This window comes from Hemicordylus capensis, chromosome 1, assembly GCF_027244095.1.
Source record: "Hemicordylus capensis ecotype Gifberg chromosome 1, rHemCap1.1.pri, whole genome shotgun sequence".
Taxonomy (NCBI): Eukaryota; Metazoa; Chordata; class Lepidosauria; order Squamata; family Cordylidae; genus Hemicordylus; species Hemicordylus capensis.
In genome coordinates this window covers 241,966,073-241,986,950 of record NC_069657.1, presented here as the reverse complement: position 1 = coordinate 241,986,950, position 20,878 = coordinate 241,966,073, and the positions used below count along the sequence as shown (strand labels likewise).

At 44.6% G+C, this 20,878-nt stretch overlaps 1 protein-coding gene across 3 annotated transcripts in view; it reads right to left on the bottom strand.

Moving 5' to 3' along the window:
* SUCLA2 (succinate-CoA ligase ADP-forming subunit beta) overlaps window positions 1-13,455 on the bottom strand; it is a 42,516-nt gene extending 29,061 nt beyond the window's left edge. Inside the window, exon 1 of one of the 3 annotated variants that reach the window (XM_053284166.1) lies at window positions 13,283-13,455. In XM_053284166.1, coding sequence (XP_053140141.1) covers window positions 13,283-13,375 — 93 coding nt within the window. In that variant the 5' untranslated portion in view covers window positions 13,376-13,455. Of the gene's footprint in view, window positions 1-3,680; window positions 3,704-12,913; window positions 12,931-13,282 lie in introns of those variants that run through there. The other 2 variants (XM_053284167.1, XM_053284168.1) reach the window with 2 other exon arrangements.
* Between the last annotated feature and the right edge of the window lie 7,423 nt (window positions 13,456-20,878).

Here is a 20,878-nt window from a genome sequence, read left to right as displayed (position 1 = left end):
CAGAACTGAAAGTGGTTGTAATATCATGATGGGACTGAACCTCAAAGCTGACTAGTAGAAAATGAATATTGGCTACCAAACCAGCAGGATTTACAAACTCCTAACCATATATTTAGAGGCATCACTGGATGCCATTATACTAGTGATGTCTACATTGGAAGCAGCATAGGCAGCATAAACACCCATACAAAAATCCTAAAATTCATGCAGTTACTAGTCCAAACAAAATATAGTCATATAGCAAGAGTCAGTTAACCAAGTATGCAACACTAAAAAGAAAAGAAATTATAGTTGCTTGTGACTATTTTTATGCTTAGCACATTCTACTTCAGTTTGCATACCAACTTTCCAGAACTGTGCTACAGGCTCAAGATAAACATGTAGTGGTTAGACTGTTGGACAAGCACCATGAAGATCTAAGTTCAAATCCCTGTTCAGCTATGAAACTCACTGGGTGACTCTGCTAACTGGGCAAAGAGGCACCTTTTGCCGTGGTGATTCTCTTTATTTAGCAGGGGGAGAGTAACTGGCCCTATCCATCCTCAGCACAGTACCTCCAGTGACTGTTGCTGGTGTCTATCTTGTTTTTTGTTTTTAGAATGTGAGCCCTTTGGGGACAGGGAGCCATCTTATTTATTTATTATTTCTCTGTGTAAACCGCCCTGAGCCATTTTTGGAAGAAATCAAATTAATAATAATAATCTCTCTCTCAGCCGGACCTACCTCACAGGGTTGTTGCAAGGATAAACATAACCATGCATATCCATGTATGTCCTTCCTCCAAGGAGCTCTGGGCTCCTTGGAGGAAGAGCGGGATATAAATGTAAAAATGAGAGAGAGAGAGAGCCTACATTTTAAAATGCAGGCTTCCTGCACTATGGCAAACCTCTGAAGGCAATGAAAACATGAGATTTACCAGATCCAAACAGTTTTTTGCCATGCCAAATGTATTATATATTTTGAAGGATTTGTTTGTGCAAAACAAGAGTCATACTTCCCAGTTACCTACAGAGATCAAATTTTACATGAACAATCCTGCCACTTAAATTAGCAAAATGTGCTACTTTTTTGCACTGCAATATGCTTGGGGGAAGCTTTAAATAATGCTTTTTTGTATTTTTTTTAAGAAGAAATTCTGAATACAATCATATTTTGCTATTGTTCTCAACAGATTTTTAAACACTCAATCAGATCAATAATTCCAAAATAACATCATGTCCAAGAAAAGCAGATCTTTTTCAGATTAAAATTTACCATATATGGTCATTATTCAATAAAGTGAAAAATGTGTGAAGTTGAAATCCTACCCACATAAAAATATTATTTTACTTGCCTTCTGCAAGCACATTTATACACATACACACACACACACACACACACTTTCCTATAAGTGTAACCTACGCAAAATGACTTTGCCTGGTCAATGATGGGCCTCACTTACTAGTAGTATAAAAAGATAAAGAACCACGCTGAAAGCAATGTTGAGGGATATGGCGGCATTTAATCAGCTAACCTATCCTGAAGAAGTCATTTAACTCTAAGTATCTGGGAGTATAGATACGAGTGATATACACTCACTCGTTTTGCAAGGCAGAAAAAATGAGTCCTAAACTGATCGCCCCAGATTCCCCAACCTAAGCAGATGCACAATTTGGCATCATCCAAAAAGATACTATTTAGATACATTATCCAATAGATACAGCATCCAAAGATACTATTTGGCATCATCCTGAAATTAAAATCTCTGGTTGTTTAGCTGCAGCTCTGAAGCTGACCATGCCCCTCAAGGCCTCTAGGACGTAATATGAGATGGAAACAGCACTAACCTTTCTCCTATTTGCAGGAGAAAATATAGTCACAGAAGGAAACAGCACATACATTGGTCCCATTCTGATGCAGTACACTCTGTGCCTTGATTTGCACTACTCTAGCACCAGAATAATGAAGACAAGTCAACACAGAAAAGAAGTCTCCCACAAAGATCCTGGAAACTGGAGGTAAAGCACCTGTTAGAACAATATACTAGGTCAGGATAAACCCTACTGAAATTGAGGTGCTTTATATGATTAGAGCAGTGGAAGGCTCAGAGCCTACCAGAACCACAGTCTTTGGAAGACAAAGCACCTGACAACTTTTTGTGAGGCCATGAGAACTTACTGTTTTATTTTAGAAGTAAAATGTGGCAAAGACCAAGCATATCACTAATGTCACCCGCCAAGCAAATTTTTATTTATTGTTAAATTTATATACCGCCTTTGACCGGTATATGACCAATTAGTCTGGGAGCATCAGGTATTTTAAAAAGACCTTGTTTTGTGGCAAAGTTAGTGATAATTTGTATTCAAAGAGTTTTGTTTTATTCAAAAACGTCTCTAGATAAATTATTTCTAGGGTGCCATTATCTCATGTGTGGTGCATTGCTGTAATTTATTTAATTTATTTATTTAAAATATTTATACCCCGCCCCTCCAGTACACTACTGCTTGGGGCAGCTCACAACAATAAAATAGATACAATATACAATAAAAGTAATAAAATTAATCAAATTGAGTAAACAAGTTAAAAGTCAGGTTAAAAACCACAATCAGTATCATTCAAATTAAGAGTTATTTTAAAAGCTAAAAACTGAGTAGGTCTACCAGCCTGCTTCATTGTCCGCAACTCACATGTATACCAGGGAGTCGCTTGGGCTCGGTGGGTCGGGAGAAGACACCTAGGCGCGACCGTGTTGATAGCCCAACCTATTTCCTCATACAAAAGGGAGACCAGGGTGTCAACAGGATTGTCCACTCTCTCAGCAGGAAACTCCCCCAGAGCTGTCAGGCAGGGGCGTAGCAAGGTTGGAGTGGGCCCAGAGACAAGATTTTAAAATGGGGCCCCCCCACTCAAAGTCCAGGGCCTCCGCACACCCCAGGCCCCCAAGGATTTAAGTCTGATATTCCAAAATAAGTATGCTGCCTGGAAATACATTTCACTGAATACACACACGCACACGTCACAATATATAGTGATATACATTGAGTACTATACATTTGTTTTACTTTTAATGCCTAGAACACACTAGAAAGATGAATGATTAAAATGGGCCCCTCGCTGCAGATTAGCCAAGGAGACTTTCAACCATGCAGGGTGAGCCTATGTTTGTTTTCTCAGAATTCTGAACAAATTCAGTCAAGTTTGATTCCAGGAGGTTTTTCACAGGAGGCTTTTAAAGCCCTTTAACACACCTCTCCTCTGGAAGGGAGGTGCTGCATTCACATGTTGGCCAGATTTACCCTGAAGTCCCTGCAAGTTATTGGGGAGCAGTTCACACACAAGAAAAATAAAATAAAATAAAAGCAGAAGGCATGCTTCACAGTTCTCACTCAGACCTTCTGGGTTGCAAAACAACTTGAACATTAGTGCATTTATAAATGAATGAATAAAATAAATATAATACTGTTTCTTCCAGAAGTTTTTGTAATTTTCTGCCATGAAACAAGCCACTTATAGGACTTTTTAGATAGTTTTTTTTAAGCCAGCAAATTTTCCAAGCTGTTTAAAAATAAATATTCAGAGACTTCTCAGTCCCCCCCCCCATATCAAAGCCCTATGGCAAGCAGATCCCTATATATCCGGGTGGGGGTGGGGGTGGGGGTGGGGGTGGGGAAGGTAACCACAAAAAGGAGTTCACACTCTACCTGGCAGCAGGGGGTCTTCTGCTGCAAAGAACAGTGGTGGCCACTCTGGCTGCCTCCTCCTTCCTGGCTGGCTTGGGCCCTACTGGAGTTCAGGCTTCACAGAGGCCTACACGGGGGCCTCCCTGGAAGCCCCGCCCACCCGCCGATCAGCTGAGAGGCGGGAGAAAAGGAGCTCTTTGCAGCTTGTCTGCTCCCTCGATTGCCGGCCAGGAGAACAAGCTGGAGAGATGGCGAACAGGGCAAGTGGCTGAGGAGCCTTGGGGCTGGGCAGGGGGCAATGGGGAGTCACGTGAGGTGCCTCTGGGGGGCCCCTCCAGGCAGTGGGGCCCCCAGACAACTGTCTCCCCTTGCCCTATCGTTGTTACGCGCCTGCTGTCAGGAATTCATCAGGATCCATAAGCCTCCAGGGGCGGACCATCCTAACTTGTCTTCCACTCCTGCAGACATGTTGTGGGTCCATCCTCAGTTCAATCTTCACCAGATTGTGAACCAACCATGATAACAATATTGAGGCCTCCTGGACTATCCATGGAGCACCACTGTTCACCATTGACCCCAAAACCAAATTAAGCATATGACCTGCCACATGTGTGGGACCAGAAATCAGCTGAGACAAGCCCATGATCATCATGGAGGACATGAAGTCCCAAGCTGCACCAGACAAGGTAGTCTCAGCATGGATGTTAAGTCCCCCAAGACTAACAGCCGTGGAGTCCTCAACACCACATCCAAGACCACCTCATGATGATGATGATGATGACATCATCAAGATGGTTGGCATCTCAACATAATATACCTCATTATCTCAGTAATGATCGGGCCAATTTTGTTGTGTAAGCTGTCACTGGAAAGGTATTTTCATAAGCTACAACATGTCGTTATGATTTCTGAAGAACCACCCCCCCCCACACACACACACAAACGTTTTTACAGGCAGAACACACAAGTATGGATTGTTAACACATTTTAAGTTGGTTGTGAATTTCAAATTGGTTGTGAGCCAGTGTGGTGTAGTGGTTAGAGTGCTGGCTAGGACCGGGAAGACCTGAGTTCAAATCCCTATGGGTGACTCTGGGCTAGTCACTTATCTCTCATCCTAACCTACCTCACAGGGTTGTTGTGAGGATAAACATAACCATGTCCACCACTTGCAGGAAGAGTGGGATATAAATGTAAAAATTAAAATTTTTAAAAAAGATGGCAATACCACTATGCAAGTAACAATGGGACATTTCTTGTTCTTTGCTTTCTCACAAATAATTGCAAGAAGCTACTGTTGTGAAACAATCCTTTCAAAAACCTGTAGCAAATTCCTCATGCAACTTCTTTACAGCTTTGGTTTTTCAGTTGATTACAACAAAGTTCTCCAATTAGAGACAGTGATCACAACTGAGGTCTTGTATCACATAAAATGGTGGCTTTTGAATTCCATCAAATCTCGTCAAAGGGAAGGTTCAAAAGGGAAGGCTCATATTTTGTGCTGCTAATAATGTAGACTTCCTTAAGGATTCTGCAGATAGGAAAGAAATCTTACATGCTATTATGAAGACATGCATTAAAAATAAATGCTATCAGGACTGTCTTGATGATGATCAGTTAGCACCCTTCAAAATGGCTTGTCCTGCAAAGAATAATTCATTAAAAGAACTACCATATTTCAACCAGATTTGATTCCCTATGATGGTCCAATCAAATTGTTAGAGAAGTTCTCAGGAATTCTACTACAAAAGACCTGAATGCATTCTTAACCTTGAATTTGCTTTGTTACTATGCAAACATCAAATATATATATACACACACACACACACACACACACGCGCGCCAACATGGTCTGCCTTCAGTTCAGCATTGCAACAAGTGCCCAAGAGAGTGACATGTATATACTTTGTGCCATTAACATCAGCTGGCTCAACTGATCTTTCACTACAGTTAACATTTTTGATACAGCTTGAACATGTGAATAACACTGTGTGTGGAACACATTCAAAATGAATCTTGACACTTGACATGGGCCCTTACAGCCCTGCGCAGTAATTGATTGATTGATTGATTGATTGATTAAGTGCCATCAAGTCGATGTCGACTCTGACCACATGGATTCTCTCCAGGATGATCTGTCTTCAACTTGGCCTTTAAGGTTTCTCAGTGGTGCATTCATTTTGTTTTTGAGGGACAAATGAGACTATGGTAAATCTATGAGATATGTCATTTTAGGGAAGTTCAAGATCTGGAAGCTCACTTTCTTTCATTCATTCATTTAGTGTCTGTGTCACTATGACAGAACTTTTAGCTCCCCAGTCCTAGTCCAGTACTCGCGGGGATTTGAACTCAGGTCTCCCCAGTCCTAGTCCAGCACTCTAACCACTATACCACGCTGGCTCTTGTTGCAACAAGATTGCAGCTTAATGACAATTTCTGTGACACTATGGGCCATTACAGATTATCTGTTGTAGTGCTCTAAGCACAATATTTAGTCATGTAAACAGTGTCTGCATATTCAGCCGTGTAGACATGTTTGATAGTTACCTGACCATATCAGTAAAAAATGCAGAGCGAGAAAGAAGAGCCACAGTAAAACCTCTGCCAGTGACATCAATAACTCCAAGCACAAAACTTCCTGTACAGATGGATAGATTTGGGGCATCCGTTGATAATAAAAGATTGCTTCAGGACGCTCTGAAACACTTGTCCAGGAGCAATCCGTAAACATGGCCAGTGAAACCTACTTGAATGGCCTCCTCCACAAAAATGGATCTCCTCCAGTTCTGAAAGTCTATGGTAAGCAATGCTGAAAATGACTTACAAGTGCCCACGGAAGAGGAAGACCGACACTTGCTTCCACACATCCTTTACTCACTGAAGCATGGAATAAGACATGTAGTTCTCCTGTCTAATGATACTGATTTCCTAATACTGATGGCCCACTTCTTCAAATTCTTTCATGAAAATGGATTTGTCGAGCTGTGGTTAAGAAAGTCAGCTTCAGATTTTATTCCTATTAATACACTATCAAGAAAAATGGGCTCATCTCTTTGCAAAATCATTCTTGCTACTCACTTCCTGACAGGATTGGATGTTAAAAGCAAAAATGGCACAAAAGCAAACCCAGAGAAGTATCTGCAGCATTGTGGTCAACTTCTTCTACCAAGCACTCATTCATTTCAGCAGGCTGAAGTATACCTGGTTAACATTCTTAAACGAGGAATGAAGTGCACAACTTTTGATCAGCTAGGGTTTGAAATAATGACCCAAGGAAGAGCACCAAACTTATTAACTGTCCCATGAACAAATTCAGTGTTACATGGGCATCTAAGACGATCCTTTTACATGGTATGCACATATCTGTCAGTTCTCACTATGGAATCCTCTTTAGTCCAAAGGAGTACGGATGATGAGCAAAGAAGATTCTCTGATACCAGAACCCTGTGCTAATGAACTTCCAGACGATTTGCTCACAACTTGTGGATGTAAAAAGTGTGTTGGAGGATGGTGCCAATGCCATAGATGTGGCTTCAACTATATGTCTTTTTGTAAATGTGGAGCAGGTTGTGAAAGCAGTAAAGAAACTGAGGGTTAATTTCAGTGGCAAGTTTCTGAGATTTTTTAAAATATAAAAGTATGTATAATTTTTGAGAATTTATCAAAAAAATTGTTCTAACACTTTTTTTCAAGTACACAAATGTAACACAAACTACTAATTTTTGTATTAATAGAATTTGAAAGAGATACTTTTGTCCCTGACCCTGACTTACTCACTTAATTCCAGTACAGAAAGTCATGTTACTCGGCCAAAGATCCAGATAAAAGAATAAAACCAGTTCTGATTAGGCATGTCCTTACAGGATCCAGTGAGAAACCTCATCCACTCTGAAATTCCTACAGGTCCTATGGCCAGGGACTGGACTATCTGTTGAAGAAGCTCACATATATGCTGAAGATGAATTAACTATCTAGCACACAAGTTATTACAGTTTTCACATAACTGCATGTTGTTGTGTGGTGTAATGAAGCAGTTCCCATACACTATTGCTCTGACTCAGTTCAAAAGATGAGGCTGATACTAAGGCTGATACTAAAATCACCTTATCAAAGCTGATACTAAAGTGACATGCTATCAATGCAAAGGAGAGATGTGTAAATATAAGATCTGGTAGTGAAAAACAAAGATGATCTTGTCCTTGTTGTGAGATAGTACCCCAGACTTCCTCCCAATTCTTTTTTCAAGCATGCTTCAGCAGAGTACTTGTCAAAAGTTATCTGCCCTGCCTTGCTACCTGCAAGACACAACTCTACTGGAAGGAAAGGGGAAGTTATCTTACTGGAAGGCAATAACTCATTGCCCTTAAGACACTTAACACTCATTGCCCTTAAGAACATGGAGCCCAGTGCCTGACAGCATTGGGGATGAGCTGGAAGCAATCTTGTGCCAACAGTATGTGAATACAAAGATAACTATGCTTGCAGAGTTAGGCTGATTGAGGTTTGTTAAAAATTAAATCCATGGAGAAAAATTGCCTCCAACAAGGTGTGCTTATATCAGCAATCGTAAGGGCAAACTATCAAGCACTGATGAAGTCCAGTGCAATATACAATAACCAATTCTTCCCTCTCCAGAAGGATACAGGTGGATTTTAAAAAACCAATGGCAAAGTTGAGACACTCCAAAAGTACTTGCTCACCGGGGATACCTATATATTTTGTGCTGAATCCAAAGAGGTTTTCACCTCCTGTAAAGTTTTTAGGGACCTCATTGGCAACTAATCTTGGTAGCAGGTCACTTTGAGCTATGGATGGTGGAAGACAGAGGGAACCAAGCTTTTGTCCTCACTGCTGGCAAATCTAGACACTGTCCTGCTCTTTCCCACTCACACTACATGCAACTACAGAGTGGGGGAAGAGGATACAGACACAAAAACATGGTTTTCCACAAGCATCCTACCTCTATCACCACCTCATCTTCAATTTTCCAAGCTGGAAAATAGTTGGGAAAAGAGAAAGATGGGGGGAAGATACAGACAGGCACACAGACAACAATTATTCCTAGCACATTCTCTTGCCTTTGCTTTTCTGAATCAAGAAACTGCTTAGAAAAACCAGTGGAAAAGAAATTCCCCTTGCAGGGCACTGACTCAGAAAGATAAGATGGGCAAATGAGAAAGAGATAGAAACAAGATAAGAAGTCTTGCTATGCAGGTCTTTGACTGTAATAAAGTTTATTGATTCATTGAAATCTTGCACCCTTTGAGCCTTTTCATTAATTAATATGCTAACAGCCTTGCAATTTATTCCATAAAGCTTTGAATTCTCCAACTAGGAATCAGCTCTTTAATAACATTAATTCCAATTGAACCTAGACTTGAGGAAAATTGAGTGCTGCTAAGCTGTTCTAACCTACAAATATTTAAAGAAATTTCTTCCAATAGTGGCATAGATAGGGTGATATTCATTTTTAACCTAGTGAAACAGTTTAGGCCAAGCCATGGCATTTGGCCCAAGGCCACCTAGAAAGTCATGACTAACAGGGATCTGAATCCAGGTCTCTTGTTCAAGTACATCACTCAATCCACCACATCACACTGGCAACAAACATTCCAAGAGACAATCCCTCAGATTGGTCTGATAACATACACATGAAACATACACTTTCACAAGGAAAGCTGTCACATGTCAGCATGGATAAGAGGAATCAAATTCACAAACTCAAGCTAGGAAGCAGCATTTCAGATAAAGAGTAAGGGGACTCAAGCTCAACTAAACATGAGCAAGTACAGTAACGTAACGCTACAATACAAAGGCCCATGCCATTTTAAGACACAACATTGTTTCCAAGGCTTGGAAGTAACAATATACTGTTCTACCTGGCATAGACTTCACGGAGAGTACTGAATTCACATCACAGTAGGGATGTGCACAGAACTGGTTCCATGCACTCCCAAGAGGCACCCCCCTTTCCTTTAAGAGGCAGGGAAGGTGCTGCTTACCTGCCAGCCCCCACCCCACCGCTCTCTCCAAAGGTGGGCACACAGGACAGCAGCATCCCTCTCTGTGCCCTGTTCTGCATGGCCATGCATGTGCGTTGGTGATTTGCATGGTGACACAGAACGGGGTGCAGAGAGGGACGCTGCTGTCCCACGTGCCGACTTTTGGAGAGAGCACCGGCAGGGGAAGAGCAGCAGGGAGGGGGCTGGCAGGTAGGCAGCAGCACCTTTCCTGCCTCTTAAGAAAATCCCCCACACCACACCACCCTGCGTTCAAACCGGCTTGGACGCTGGTCCATGGAACCAGTTCAGCACTCCAGAAAAGGAACACAGGACCGGTTCCATGCACATCCCTACATCACAGTCCAATGCGGCACAATTTTAAGAGTCCCAGGTGCCCTGGTTGTTTGTGAAGGGGGCAGAGTACCTGGGAATTCCAAAATGGTGCCACTTCTGCCCACCAGAGGTACACCTAGGTAATTTGGGAGCCTGGACCCAAAGGCCTTTGAAGTCTCCCCCTGCACCTGGCTGCAAGTTAAGCATCACCACCCTACACACACACACACACACACACACCATGACACACGCAGTATTTTTAACACGTGGGTTCTTGAGGGCACAAACAACAACTGAACTCACAAGAATGTAAGAATATAAAACAGGTATATTTCTGCAAATATGCAGTAGCAGAAACATTTCAACACACAACTTAACATATTCCCATCCCACATATTTCTTTCTCCACTCCTTCTGTCTCTAAAGCAGAGGTCATACTCAGCGCCCAGCACAGGTTACAGTCATGCTTAGCCACCTGGCTCAATGACCACATCACCTGGGACTGACTAAAGAGAATTTGGGGGCCCCAAGGGGGTGTGGAGGCCCTGGGCTTCGGTCCCGAAGTCCAGGGATAAGAGCCCCTCTGCTGCCCATGGTCACTTGGTAAGCTTCCCATGGCCCAAAGGGCTCAGCAGTAGCAGATGCTTCTCCTTCAGCAGCAGAGCCATGACGACAAAGCAATTCAACTAAGTGAGCTGCTGTGTCATATTTCTTCAGAGGCCTGTGCATCACCACAAGAAACCTCTGGAGGAAGGCCATTTGCAGACGGGAAGGGCAGGTGAAGGAAGCAGTCATGGAGCAACCTTCTCAGCTGATTGACTGTGAACACTGGGTAGGAAGGGATCACTTGTACACCTCTGATGGGCATGGGCCCCCAAGTCAGTGTCTGAATTGGCCAAGCCCTCACAGGAAAACATGAAGAGAAGGGCAAAGAGATACACATCACATCTGGGTGGTTACTAACTACTAACAGTTAACTGGGTGCTTAACTGGTAAACTGAACTTTCGTTTACTAGATCCAAGTAAAACATTAGCATGGCAAGGACTTCGAAGAATTGGCTGCATTCAGGAAGTAATACCAGAGGATACTGTTCCGGTTTTTCTCTACAGTCCTGTAAAACTATGAAGCATTATGGAACAAGCACCTTGGAGGCATAGGACTGCCACATTCCTCCAAGATTTCCTCTGCTTACCACAAACTGGACTAACCTGATTTAAATGCAGGGTGCCATTCTTCTAAAATAACAATTCATTCCACTTCTTCCTGAAAAATACTCTCTGATAGAAGCAACCAGCAACATCGCCTACATGGGGGAAAGCCAGCAACTAAAGATATGCATGAACCGCCCAGTCAGCATCAGATGCGCACCAGCCACTTCCGGTCTGACGCTGACCAGGGCAGCAAGAAGGTACACTGCCGCCCCACACAGCAATTCTGGGCACAGCACCGGTGGGGGGAAAGTGGCAGGCGGGATGTAAGGGCACCCTCATGGTCCCATAAATGTAAACCCCCTCCCTGCCAAAACATCCGAACCGCTGGACCTCCAAACTGGTTCAGCAGTCCAAAAAAGGACCGCCGAACCAGTTCAGGCACATCCCTACCAGTAACACAGCCTAAATGGCTTCACACTCTGCTCTGGTGATACAGGGCACAGGATTCACAACCAGACTTCTCCTTTGACAAGCAAACCTCCCCTTGTTGAGGCAACAGCAGCACTAGGGCAGGTCCAATCTACCCACTTCTTCAGCCATCCACACACACTCAAAGAATCATAAATCCCTCGAGTTGGAAGAAACCTTGGAGATCTTCTAGTACAAGCCTCTGCTTGGTGCAGGGAACTGCTATAGCACCTCACATGCTTAAGACTCACTAGCACTGTTCTCTCTAAGGCGTGCGCACGTGAATGTGCTCACAAGTTTTCTGATGTCCGCTCAGTTAATTTTAGATCCCGCTCAGGTTGAATTAGGAAGGCCCCACTCTGAATGCAGGTGCGCACACAGTGCCTTGATTCTGCTGCCCAGAACAAAACTCATTCCGCACAGAGATGGAAAAAAATTAGAGGGACCACTGCTCACTAGCCACACTAAGAACTGCTACGACACCACCTAATACCTACACAGAAAAAGCTGGAGTTCTCATATAGTATTGAGATTGCTGCTTTAAGGACTACTAAGATTATTTATTATTTGATTATACTGAGATTGCTGTTTTAAGGACTACTAAGATTATTCATTATTTGATTGTTTGACTGATTGATTCTGATTGACCCATCAGAACCTGTATTTTTATACTGCTATATATAAAGTCTCAGGGTGGTTTACAATTTAACCAAACAACTAAAACCTAAAAATCATCTTAAAACAGATTAACATCACCACAAACACATTGTAAAACATCATAAACACTGATAAAACAGATATGTTTCCAAAGGTCATTTAAAAACAGGCAGAGGTGGGGAGATTCTGATTTCATTAGGGAGTGTGTTCCAGAGTCCTGGGGCAACCCTAGAGAAAGCCCAGTTTTGAGTCACCACCAAACAATAGCAATAGCAATAGCGCTTACATTTATATACTGCTCTATAGCCGGAGGTCTCTAAGCGGTTTACAATGATTTAGCATATAACAAGCTTGGGGAACCACAACCAGACCTCCTGCAATGATCTTAATAGGTTGTGGGATTCATGAAGAAGGCACTCTCTTAAATATGTGCTCTTAACACCGTGAAACTATGTAAGTTATTGTGTGTGTGCACTTGTGTGAGTGTGCAAAGTGGTTATACCCCTTGATCTACACCCACACCCACACAATTTCTTAGATGACTGGCAAGACTAAGAGAGAATCATTCCACCACTATGTAGATAGAGCATACTCTCAAGCAATTCACAGATGAAAACAGAGACACACATGCATATTTGCAACCTTGTCACGCCACTCTTAAGAATGAAGAGATCCAGTTGTCTAAAACTCAAATATATGCATTCAACAACGAGAAGCTGCGGCTCCCTTCGTGGCCCCTCCTCCTCCTCCTCCTCCTCCTCGGCATCCAGGGACCGGGAAGGGAGAAGTCTGCCTTGCTCAGCCTGCCTCCCTCCCTCCCTCCCCGTTGCTTCCCCGAGGACTGGGCACTGCCGGGCGACCAAGGGCGCCAGCAGCGGCAGCTGCCCAGGACACTCCCGGGACTCGGCTGCCAGGGCCAGCCGGCGATTCCGGGGGGGGAGGCGGGCGGGGCGAGGGTGACAGTGGGAGGCCGAGGTCCTGGTCTCCCGACCGCCGCCGGCCCTTCCTCACCTTGGCAGCGGCGCTCAAGGTTATGTGGCGGCCGCCTCTCAGCCGTCTTGTGGCCGCCGTCACCACCCGACTACAGATCATGGAGGCGGCCATGATCGCCCTCCGTCCTCTGCAGCCCCCTCGGTTCAATCTGAGGACCTTCCCGTTCGTAATACGCCGGCGCAAAAGTTACCACACCACTGAGAGGGAGACGGCTAGAGAGACACTTTGCGGCGCAGAGAAAGGAAACAGCAAGAGCAACCATTTCTAACTCTGGAGACGCCCTTTCGAGCTCTTTACTTTTCTGCTCCTGCAGCTTCCCGTGCGGAAATGAACATTGTCCGCAAGAAAACAGTGGAGGAATCCAGGATTTTAACTTTGCTGAAAGCAGTAAAGACAGGAGTTCATACTCAGACGAGAAATATATTGAGATGTTTTTTTTAAATTTCTAAAGATATATATATATTTTAATTACCATCTCTATGCCGTTCGTTTTCCTCGTATTGTGGCGGCGGAGGTGGGCGTGCTAAGAGAAAGTGGCTTATTGGCAGCTCTGGAAGTTGTTGTTTATTGTTAGTATTGCAGGTTAGAGATCTTGGAGTAGGGGCTGGTCTGGTTTTCAAATCAAAATTCCCCATACAAAAGGTCCCCACCCAACTTGAACAAACACCATCTCTCGGTTTCCAGTGTAACCCGAAGTATGGTTGTTCAAGCTGGGGGATGCAGCAGCAAAGGATAATCTATTCAAATTACCCCTCTGACCTCCTCCCAGCCCAAATCCAGTACTCACTTGCATGTAGAAGTCTTGAACTTCACTAAGTTGTATATGGATGCCTTGCAAATTTAAGTGTCAAGAACATTTAAATCACACTACTTAAATTTTGTATTAAAATACGTGAAATAAGACCTGAGTGACTAAGAGTGTGTGAACTCCTGTCTGCCACTAGCTTTGGAGGGGATTGGGGGAACGACACACTGTTATCCATTCACAGTTATACTAAAATCCTGGATTTCTCCATTAGTTCCTATGAGAGGGTCAGCTCTGCCCTGGGGAGATAGATTAAAAATGGCTCCCAACGTGAGCCTGGAAGTTCTCGCTGTGTGTGAGTCTAGCTATAAGTCGATGTTTTGAGGATTCAACAAAGACTCTTCCGGGAGCCAAGACTGTGCTACCGCCCTCTAGCGAGCTCGGAAAAACCTCCTTTGACAGAGATATTTGACAGACAGGAACTGAGAAATAAATGGGAATTCATATACATGTGCAAAAAATAGTCACAAACAGGTGAAATTTGCACAATAGTCACAAACAGGTGAAAAAGGAAAAATCTTCAAACTGCTCTGATTTTTTTGACGTTCTGACATAGCGTGAAACCTTGGGAGAATGTAGCTGTGGTTAATCTGTGAAGCGGAGAATCATGCTGCCTACGATTGACTAACTGTGGTTTACCAACCTCTGGCTTCTGGGCAGAGGAAGCCCTCCCTCTTCCTAGTAGCAAATGGTAGCAAACTCCATTCCACTCATGCCACCAGACTATGGGCAAGGCATCCGTGTGCAAGCGGTGTGAGGAAAGCGTTAAAATGTCCTGCCGAGGGTAGGCAGACACTCCCAAAAATGCATGATCATGGTGAGCACACCCCCTCTAACACTCCGGCCAATGGTTGCAGCTAGCATGGGCTAGCTATAAATGCATGGGGGGCCCTCCCCATTTTTCTGGGGGTTTCTATTTTTTCCCCTCCCAGTAGACGCCCATTCCCATCCCAAGTGTGAGTGCTTCTGCATTGATGGATAGGATGGGACTGCTAGGAATAGGTCGAGATTACTTAGGATTTTCCCCTTCCATTTTTGGTAGTATTGTTCTGTTTTTTGTACAGATTGGTAGGGGAAGCAGGGCCCAGCCCCTGCCCTTGGGTGCAAGCATTCTTGGTCTCATGAGACCAAGAACCGTCCATCTAAAGCACGATTAAATCTTACAAGATATACTTCTTGTGCAACAAAGATGGATCTTGCTCTGGAGCAGGCAACTCTCTCATAAGAGTGCCTGGCCATAGAGACATGCATGCAGGCTGGAGGGCTTTTACCACCCAGCCCATTTGACAGTTCCACCAAAGCCCTGGGAAGGGTCCCTTGGCAACATCCTTCCCAGTCCTGGCAACTGCTGGGAACCAAGAATAAAAGTCCCCCTTAAAAGAGTTTAGTCTCCCCACAACACATCTCCATGCGCAGTTTAGCTTCTCACGGTCACCTGGCTAGCCATGGACCATTCTAAACCAAGGGTGTTCCATCCCAGGGTGCCCCCTGGTGGCTGGCTTGCATTTGCTGCAGTGTTGGGCCCAGCTGGTACTGATTATGCTGGGACATACGATTCATCCCCAGTCTCTCCTTGTCTGTCCACCCAACCTGAAACTGCTCGAACACATGAAGTGGTCGTGGTCGGGACTACTATGAAGTCTGGAAGCGGGGTGTGGGGAGGGTGCAGAGTATGAGTCCCTCAACATCAGGGGGCAGTGGGGACTATAGTTGGAAGGTTTACCTCATGAGAGTGCAGTCAAACAGAGAGCTGAAACACTTTGGTGTTTCTGCTTTCTCCAGTGTTTCTGTTTATCTTTTTCATGAGAAGGCCCTGCCCACTACAACCGGCAAGCTGGCATGAGAGGGAGAGTGTGTTGGGTCTCTCTCACTGGTTTGCCTAGGTCTGCAAGTCTGGAGGTACCCTTGGTTACAGTGAACCAACCCCCAGGATCCTTTGCCTGCCTTCATATAGATATCCCCTCCTAGGAAGTCAATAGGATCCATTGGTATATCCAAACAAAGGTAGTGTTGGGGATTGACCAAGTTGGGCAGTGGCCAGGGACACAGATCCATCAGGGGGACCACGGCTGACCTCCACCAAGGCCCATGAACTCAGTGCCCACTCCACAACTCTCTCTCAGATTAGAGAGTCATTTCCTATTAATGGGCTTCATTCAGCGAGGCAGGGTCCTCTGGAGCAAGCCCATTTGCAGATGGGAAACGTTGGAGGAGATGACAAAGCAACTTGTTTAGCAGCTAAGGCCAGCAACAACTAGGGTGGGGTGCGGGAATCCCTATCAGCTAAACCCTAGCAACCAAGTGACAAGAGCTGTGTCAAGGTAAAAGCTTTTATTGAACAGTATCATATCATAGATGGCATAACATCTGAAAGACACACTCATGGAGTTGCCAACCAAGATTCCTCACAGCAGAATAACTGGTGCTGTTTGGCTTTGGCTGCACCTATTAATAAGTAGGGCAGTTCACACAATCATGAATAGGGTAGGGGACTCCTAGTTTGGGAGCTGTGTGCACTCCCGATATTTGATTGTCTGTCAGTTAAAAACAAGGTGGGGGGGCATCATCTGTCATGCTCCTGAGTAGGAGGGCTTTTCAATCTACCTCATTCAGCAGCTGGGTCCACGGAGGTGAATGCCAGGCACTCCTCAACAGAGAGCAGTGTGGAATTTCTCCAGTGTGGGAGACACATCCCTTAACTGTTCAAGAGGAAGGAATGCTTAGTAGGTATGTGCATGAACCTGTTCGGAGGCCCTTTTACAGGCCTCCAAACAGGTTCAAACACCGGGTGGTTCGAGAGCGGGGGGTAACTTTAAGGGTGGGGGAGGGTGCACTTACCCCCACCCTGCCGCATTTCCCCCACTGGGGCTCGCTAAAAAACCAGTCCGGTGGGTAGGGGTGTGCATGGAACCATCTGGCCCGGTTTAGTTCAAGGCCAATCCGGCCTCAAATGGAACTGGGCCAGTTCAGTCCAGCCGCCATCGAACCGCACACACCCACCCTTGGTCCGACAGGTCCGCAGATTTTTTTTTTTTAATTTTTAAAATGAAAAATAACTACCTGTAGCTCCTTCAGGGGGCTTGCTGTAGTTGTGTGTGTGGGGGGTCCACGAGGGTTCCCCCTCCCCCCGCTGGCATCCCTCATCACTGCCGTGGCTGGGTAAATGTAGTCTAATGGCTGCCGACACACATGCGCAAATGCCCTCTGTGAGGCCGTGATGAGGGAGGCCGGCGGGGGGAGGGGAAACCCTTGCGGGACTCCTCCCCCCCCCACAGCTACAGCAAGCCCCCCAAAGGGGCTACAAGTAGTTATTTTTCATTTCAATTTTTTTTAAAAAAAAATCCGTGGACCTGTTGGACCAGACCGGCGATTTGGTTCCGGTCTGGATGGAATGGGGTGTGTGTGTTTGGTTCTATCACCAACCCACAAACCCACAGACCAAACCATTGGACCGTGGACCGCCAGACCGGTTCTGCACATTCCTACCGGCGGGGTGACAGCATATGTCCCTGCTGCCTCGTCCTCTCCTCAGACCAGAAGTAAGCGGAAGCAGCCCATGCATGTGCACACATCAGGCATGTGCATGTCGGGCTTGCACGTACACATGCCGGGCAAGTGCGCACACGCATGCCAACGTGTGATGCACATGGGCTACTTCTGCTTACTTCCAGTCCAAGGAGAGGATGGGGCGGCAGCGATGTACGCTGCCGCCCCACTGGACCAGTTTTTTAGCGAGCGCCAGCGGGGCACTGGCACATGCATGGGCTACTTCTGTTTACTTCCAATCCGAAGAGAGGATGGGGCGGCAGGGAGGTACGCTGTTTCCCCGCTGGACCGGTTTTTTTAGCAAGCACTGGCGAGGCGCCAGCACACACACGAGCTACTTCCACTTACTTCTGGCCCGAGGAGACGATGGGGTGGCAGGGAGGTATGCTGTCGCCCTGTCAGACTGGTTTTTTAGCAAGCACCGGCAGGGGATATGCGGTGGGGGGGGAGTGTACCCCCCCGCCTTCGAACTGGCCCCCGCCAGTTCCATGCACACCCCTAATGCTTAGCCAACATTCCTAAAAGGGATTTTTCAGGGGGTAAGGCTCATGGGGGGCAGCCTCCAAAGTCCATTAGGAAAAATTGCAGCAAAATTACCTAGGAGTGCCACTGCCTCTCCATCTCACTAACACACCCATGTGAAATAGCTGAAGCCAAGTTATTTTGATAATTAATTGAAAGTTTAGGTAGAATATACACATTAATCGGGGGGGGCTGCATTCCAAATGCCCCACCCTCCCAGTTAGAGTGAGGGCCTAGTCCTGTGAGGGGCAACAAATACTCTGCATCTAGCAAGCAATTCAGAAAACCAGTTGAAACTTTTGGAATGTTCCACAGTTTGTGGCCAACAGTCATGCCTTAATGCAAACCTACCAGATTTGTCTGAAGCAAGTAATGCAAATGTAATGTAATGTAAAATAATGTAATGTAAATTAATGTAAACCACCCTGAGCCTCCTTTGAAAGGGTGGTATATAAATCAAATAAATAAATAAAAATAATAAATATGATATGGACCAGAATGACACAGCCTGGCATCTTCAGACATGTGAAACAAAAAACAAAGAAGTGTAACATTGCCAGTGAACTCCAACATTCCAATTTTTAGCCTACTTTTCAGAAGGCTTATGAGATCACTCAGCATTCCGTGTGTGTGTGTCCCATCAATTTCGCAATTCCTGGACCAGTATGAACTAAATTGGGGACAGTTGTAGGGACACACAGGAACACCTCAATGGTGTAGTTTGTAATGTCATCCACCCCAATTCAAGATGGCGGATGTATAAAACTTTGAGCTGCAAGTGGGCTAACTTGTGAACCGCCTAACCGATTTGAACCAAATTTGCTACAGCTGTAAGGACACATAGGGATACCTCAATGGAATAGTTTGTGATAATGTCATCTACTCCAATCTAAGATGGCAGATGCATGAATGTTTGAGGCGCAAGTGGGCTAACTTGTGGACTGTCTAACTGATGTGAACCAAATTAGATACAGTCGTAGTGAGTAACACACAGGGACACCTCAATGACATAGTTTGTGATGATGTCATCTACCCCAGTTCAAGATGATGGATGTTTAAACTTTTGAGGCGCAGGTGGGCTAACTTGTGAACTGCCTAACCAATTTGAACCAAATTTGCTACAGCTGTAGGGGCACATAGGGAAACCTTAATGCCATAGTTTGTGATGATGTCATCCACCCTGACCCAAGATGGCAGACATGAACTTTTGAGGCACAAGTGCACTAACTTGAGGACTGTCTAACCGATTTGAACCAAATTAGGTACAGTTGTAGTGAGCGACACACAGGGACACCTCAATGGTGTAGTTTGTAATGATGTCATCCACCCCGATCCGAGACAGCAGATGTGTGAAAATTTGAGGTGCAAGAAATCTAACTTGTGGACCTCAATTTGAACCAAATTTAGTCCTGTTGTAGAGACAGTGAAATGAAAGTAGGCAGATAAGTTCTTAATAGAACAACTTGTTATAAAGGCGATGAGCATTTTGAAGAGACAGATGTTCTTAATCAGAGTTATGAATCTGATACTCCCAGCACAAGCCAAGCTAAGAAGAAAATATTATTTTTCTAAATTACAACTTGGGGATCCCACATCTTTAATAAAAGATTAGGCCAAGGGATCCCTCTCACTACTCTACCTATTGGATGGTGTGGAAATGAGTATGCAGAAGGTACATTTCACAAGCTCCAGACACTCTCCTCCATGCATTCCTGGAGTGGAATTGCTTAGCATAGAAGGGAGGAAGCACCACTCACCCCTTGTGAGTGACAGCAAATTCCATACTATTTACTTTTATTTATGTCCAGTTTTAAAGGGAAAGTTGACACATAAATGAGCTACAGTCAAGAAATGGAGATGGTGGAGTCACCATGAAGTACCATTGCACAAAAATCTTCATTTTATGGTAAAACCATTTGTTGTTCAAACTTTGAATAGAATATAATTCTGCACTTTAATATGCAGGTGCTATTCTCTGCTGATACCTTTGCAACAATTTGCTTAAAAAGCAGGGTACACATCTTTCCCATAAAGGCATTAGGATGGCAGAAATGAAAAACTTGTCACTGCATGTTGGAACAAGTCATCAATATTTGTTCTGATAAAAGACCTTTTTTTTTGTTCACACAGGCCTTTTAAATTCAGGTTTTTTAATTCAGGTTTGTTCTGATTTTTAACTAATTTTAAAATGAGTTTTTAAGCTGTTTTGTATTGTATTTTGTATTTTCTTTTATGATTTAATGTGTTATGTGTTTTTATTGTATATTTTAATCCTCTGTTGTGAGCCTCCCAAAGAACAATTTGTTATGGAGCAGCTAACAAATAAAGTTTATTATTGTTGTTGTTATTATTGTTGCTGCTGCTGCTGCTGTTCTGACTAGGCTATTTCAAGTAAGTGCAGCTGTAACCTTTACAACTTTAAGTGCAGTCTTTAGTATCCGAAGAAATTGCTTAAAGATTCAAATAAGGGAGAAACTAACTAGTCACCAAAAAGGCCAAAGGGCCCGGCTGGAGAACAGGAGATCACAGTACAGAGAATAAAATGAACAAATTGGCATGGCAAACTGGCTGCATCTAACGGGTCTCAAGAGTACTGTCAAAGAAGGGAGCTTCGGGTACCCCTTATTCTGTAGCTGACACCATCAACCACATGGTGCCGCTGTTGCGCTTCAGGGGAGGAGCCGGGTGAGAGTTCGGTTCGCGCAGTTGCTCGCCGTGTCGCCGGGGGGCGCTGTTGATCG